Genomic DNA, 5,000 nt, shown 5'->3' on the forward strand with positions numbered 1-5,000 from the left:
CCACATCAGGTAGGAACCTTCCCCGGGCCGTCCCATAGATTTCTCCAGAAAGAAACTTTAGAATAGTGTCTTGTGCGAGGGTGGGGCTGTTCTTCCTTTATCAGCTAGTCTGTTCAAATCTGAACTTGTGAAAGACTTATCCGAGATTTTTTTTTTTTTTTTTTTTGGGGGGGGGGGGGTGTGTGAGAAATGTGCATGAACAGCTCCCCCATACTGTCTTACTCTACATCTACTTTCATCATTTCTAAACTGTTGTCAACAAAAACCCTTCAGTTTTAGCGACAGGAAGAAGTGTATATTCCAGTTAATGTTATTGGTGTCACTGTGTAGCTCCCAGGGCAGAGATGACGAACCCTGTCTCACGAACCCATGGGCAAACTCCCAGGTCTAAACCCCTATTACTATTCCCGTTAGAATTGGAAAATCTTTGTGACACAGCTTACCTGGAACTCCCGACCTCTTTGGAACAGGGGGGCCTGTGAAAGGGTTGGGGTGAGGGTAAGTGGTGTCTCCGTCTGCTTGAGAGAAGGAATGAATCCATTTGCTTCTATAACCAAGTACTGCAGGCTCTGGTCGACGTTGTCACAATCAAGTGAGGCCGCCTCTGTGCGCCCTAATCCTGAAGGAATACGAAAAATGAACGGAATAGTTTATTTTTATGCTATTAGAACATTAAAGCAACCCCATTATGTGTTAGTGTTTTAGCTAGTAGATAGTACATAGAAAATAAAAACAACCAAATATCTGGGAACAAAAGATTATACAATGGAATCTCCCAGGGAGCAATACTCTCACCTTCATTATTCAAAGTCTTCACACGTAATCTCCCCACACCATATACAGAGCATAACACTAAAACGCTCACCTATCGCCTTTACCTCTATTCCTCCATTCCCTACATATGACCCTTAATACTTAAAACTCCTTATTTAATTTGAAACACCCCATCAATCCGCACAGCGGACTAAGAGGTTTGGACCATACGGTTTCGGTCCAGGGGGTAGGAGCTTGACTCAAGGTATGCCGCCTAACTCAAAGGTTCAAGTCAACAGCCAAGCCGATTTCCCTCTCCAAGTCAGGAGGGGCCACTCCTCCTGGCCTGAATAGAGGACCAATGAAACATATTGCTAGTCCCAGGGGTGCACGTTAATATAGCAACATTACTGGCACATCACTCATTCTCGAGGACTCCTGTCCCCAGGCCCTGCAGGGATGCTTCTCATGGCCAACACGAGGGTTAATGACCCAGAACGGGGATGTGTGGCCACCGACTCAAAGTTCATCTACCCTTTTGATGATTTTCTTTTTCCTACATCTGGGTATCGAACACATTGTTCTTACAGGCGGGTCACCAGTGGGGGAGCCGGTTTAATAGCCGACAACGGGTAGTAGCGAGTTATATTATACCATTAGGACAGCTGCTTTACCAAACAACACTTTTTTTGTGATTTATGGGCCAGCCCGTTGGCTGTTACCAGTTACATGGGAGCCGCGAGACTCCTGGAAGAGACACCTGGGGCAACGTATTGATTGATTTATTGATTGAATGATTATATTCTGATTGTGTTTTGTTTTCTCGTTTGCTTGTTTTTCTGTCGACTAAGATGTTTCCTTTTTTTTTTTTTATCGATTTTGCCAATAATCTTTCACATTATTTTGACTACTGTCTCTCATGCCAAGAAGACCTTCACACTGACTTAGGAAATAGGAGGCCATGATAATGTCCTAGACCAGCGCTCCCTAGCCATTTCCCGTGCCTCTTGAACTCTCACAAAGTTTCCTCGTACCACTTTGCCTAAAATTGCTATTGGATATAAGTGACAAAGATCAGTGATATAATATTAGCTAAGAAAATAAATGTATTCAATTTCTAAGGCAAGATAGTGCATGTAGAAGAATATTAAAATATGAGAATATGTATTTGTCAATTCCTTTGTAAACATAGCATTAGACTGGCCAACATGTCTTGTACCCAAAAGTTTAAGGTTTTATATCATTTTGGGGGTACTACAGGTGGTACTGCAGCAGGGCAGGGCTCATATTAATGATTTCAATTTGACAAATTAAGATTTAAGAAGTAAATAACCAAGAACTGGTTTATTTACCAATAGAGTGGTCAACGAATGGAATAGACTTAGTAACCATGAAGTGAACGCTGAAACTATTGGTTGTTTTAAACGAAGGTTAGATAAATATATGGATGGAGATGATAGGTGGTAATGGACATAAAACTGCCTAGTGTAGGCCATATAGTCTCTTGCAGTCTCCTCCGCTCTTATGTTCTTAAGAGCCACTGTCCTGGAGCTTCATAGATGACAATGTTCTCCTAGTACCGGATCACATTCTGGTAGATATCCAAGAACGGGCATCCCATTAAAGATTCTTCAACACTCTCGACGTTTTACAGGTGAACGCTACGTATACAAATTCGTATGTGATCCTGAGGCGCTATTGACGCTTGGCTTCGGAGGCGGCGATGGTTCGCGGGGAGGGCGGCAAGATGCAGCGGCCATGTCTGCGGCCAGTTCGGCTTCATATGACCGGCGGTCAGGACTCAAAGTTTTTCAACACCACTACTACCCGCGGTCGGCTGCAGCAGCTGCCTCGTATGCAGGTGAGCCTTCGCCTTCTCAACCTTTCAATTCTCATCGATCAAGGCACCAGTTTAAAAGATAAGCATATCACAATTTTCAAACCTACATTTTCCTAATTGATTTTTAGATTATATCAGAATAGATTAGAATTGTTTTTCCGTCACCCTGGAGTTTTTCTTTTGTTTTTATCGTCATTTTTATTTCACTAAAACGAGTCGCCGGCTACCAAAGTTGGGAATAGTGGTCGCCATCTAGATGACGTACATCGATGAATCTAAACAACAAAGCTGCCATTGTTCTTGTACATAGGACGTGCATAACTGTTCAGTGACTATTATTTTCTCGAATTCCCTCTGTTTCGATCATATATGTCCAAATGGTCCATGCTATGTGATCAAACAAATTCCTGTCAGATTCGTAAAACACGAAAATTAGTAGTTTACGTTTATACGCACTGATGAGCCCACTGTTAAAAAGTGAGGTTCGATATAAAAAAGTAAATGGAAATTATATTTTCATTTTAGCACATCACTACTTTTACCATAAAATTGCAAAAAAGAACATATACTTTATGAATAACTTGAATAAGTAATATTCCCTATGCTGCGAAAACAAAAAGCTATCCATATATTTCTCATATCAGCAATAAAACTAAAATTGATGCAGAATGTATAGGTAAGTAGCAGGGCGTTAAACTTTGTCCCTTGTTCCATGAAAATATACTTGATAGTTTTATAACAAAAATAAAAGATAAGTGCATTTGCCCAATAGTATCATCACAAAGTTCGCTAGAATCTATATACAGTATATAACTTTTGATTAAATGCAATATACTTATCTATACTTGAATGTACTTGGTATTTTCAAGTATTTTGGGCCTAAGTACAAGTAGGCCTACAAGTACCATTGGATTTTTAAAGTACAAGTACATGAAAATCTGTACTTAAGCCCAAGTACATGCACTTGGACGAAACCCTAATGCCATAGCTTCATGTTCATGGCTATGCATATGTATGTCGTTAGGCCTAGGCCTAATACATGATGAACATGTAGGCTAGGCCTACATGATATATTTATCACTATGAGAGGAATGTAAACACACGCGGTTGCCAAGGTCACCGTTATCCAAGTTTTACTGCTAGACTGAATAAAGAGCATTGGACATTAAAAGACAATTAAAGGTACGAACCGTGAAATTGTGTGCTTCCTGTGCGTCCTATTGTCCAACAACGCATCGGTTTTCTCCTTTGTTTTGGTCGTCGCCATCACCATGTTCAGATTCTGAACCGGAGTAACTCCCATGGCTCATGTGGGCTCAAACATATACCCTCGCGTCCCAAGCATGATCTCCCGATCCTCAAGTTCATTCCAGGGTGAGATCAACCGATTCTGACCAGTTAGTTTCACTCGAATTAGAAGAATTTCTATTATCACTCTGAGAAATATTCCGTTTTTGTTGAATCCGCCATGGTCAACAATTCATTGATATACGTCATCAACAGAAGATGGCGCTGGCGACAAGTTTTTTTTTCAGACGATGGATTTTGGGGTAGAGTAAAGATAAAAACAAATTGGTATCTTCAATGAATGGGATATATAGAAAATGAAATCTAGATGTGATTTACCATACATTTATGCAAAGTAGTAAATATGCTGTGTGCTTATCCTTTAAGCCTTTTTGTTGTTGTTGTAGTTGTAGTACTTGTAGTGTTTTTGATAGTTTCAGAAGTTGCAGTTGTAGTTGTAGTTGTAATAGTTGCAGTAGTTGCAATAGTTGTAGTTGTAGTAGCTGTTGTAGTTGTAGTACTTGTAGTGTTTTAATAGTTTCAGAAGTTGTAGTTGTAGTAGTTGCAGTAGTTGCAATAGTTGTAGTTGTAGTAGCTGTTGTAGTTGTAGTAGTTGTAGTTGTCGTTGTAGTAATTGTAGCTATTTTTATTGTGGTAGTTGCACTTGTTGTGGTATAGTTGTTGTATTATTGTTATAGTAGTTGTAATTGTTGTTGTTGTTATTGTTGTTGTTGTTGTTGTTGTTGTTGTTGTTGTTGTTGTTGTTGTTGTTGTTGTTGTTGTTGTTGTTGTTGTTGTTGTTGTTGTTTTCTGATAGATTAAACGCGATTTACGGTAGGAAATCTACAAGCCAGACGTTTCACACTACAAAGATTTTATTTATCTATTTATTTTCGCATATTCAAATTCTACTATCTCCCGGACGAAATCCGTGAAAATTATTGCATTGGTCGTTAAAAGAACATAAAAATAATACAATATTTTGAGTATCCTTGTATCTTATAGCCTTGTTTTCCTTTTACTGTTTCTCCTTTTTTTCATTCGTGTTTCTTTACTTGTTTCTTGATTTCTTTGTTTCTTAGTTTTCTTTTTCTGTAATTCTTGTTTTCCTTATTTCTTT

At 39.2% G+C, this 5,000-nt stretch overlaps 1 protein-coding gene across 1 annotated transcript in view; it reads left to right on the forward strand.

Annotated features, from left to right (window-relative positions):
* Positions 1–5,000, forward strand: part of LOC143026861 (uncharacterized) — an 8,263-nt gene that overhangs the window by 975 nt on the left and 2,288 nt on the right. The window contains exon 3 of the mRNA XM_076187642.1: positions 2,408–2,614. Within this exon, the coding sequence (XP_076043757.1) occupies positions 2,408–2,614 (207 nt within the window). The remainder of the gene's footprint in view (positions 1–2,407; positions 2,615–5,000) is intronic.

Source organism: Oratosquilla oratoria, chromosome 7, assembly GCF_046742065.1.
Source record: "Oratosquilla oratoria isolate Oo_2021 chromosome 7, ASM4674206v1, whole genome shotgun sequence".
NCBI classification, from domain to species: Eukaryota; Metazoa; Arthropoda; class Malacostraca; order Stomatopoda; family Squillidae; genus Oratosquilla; species Oratosquilla oratoria.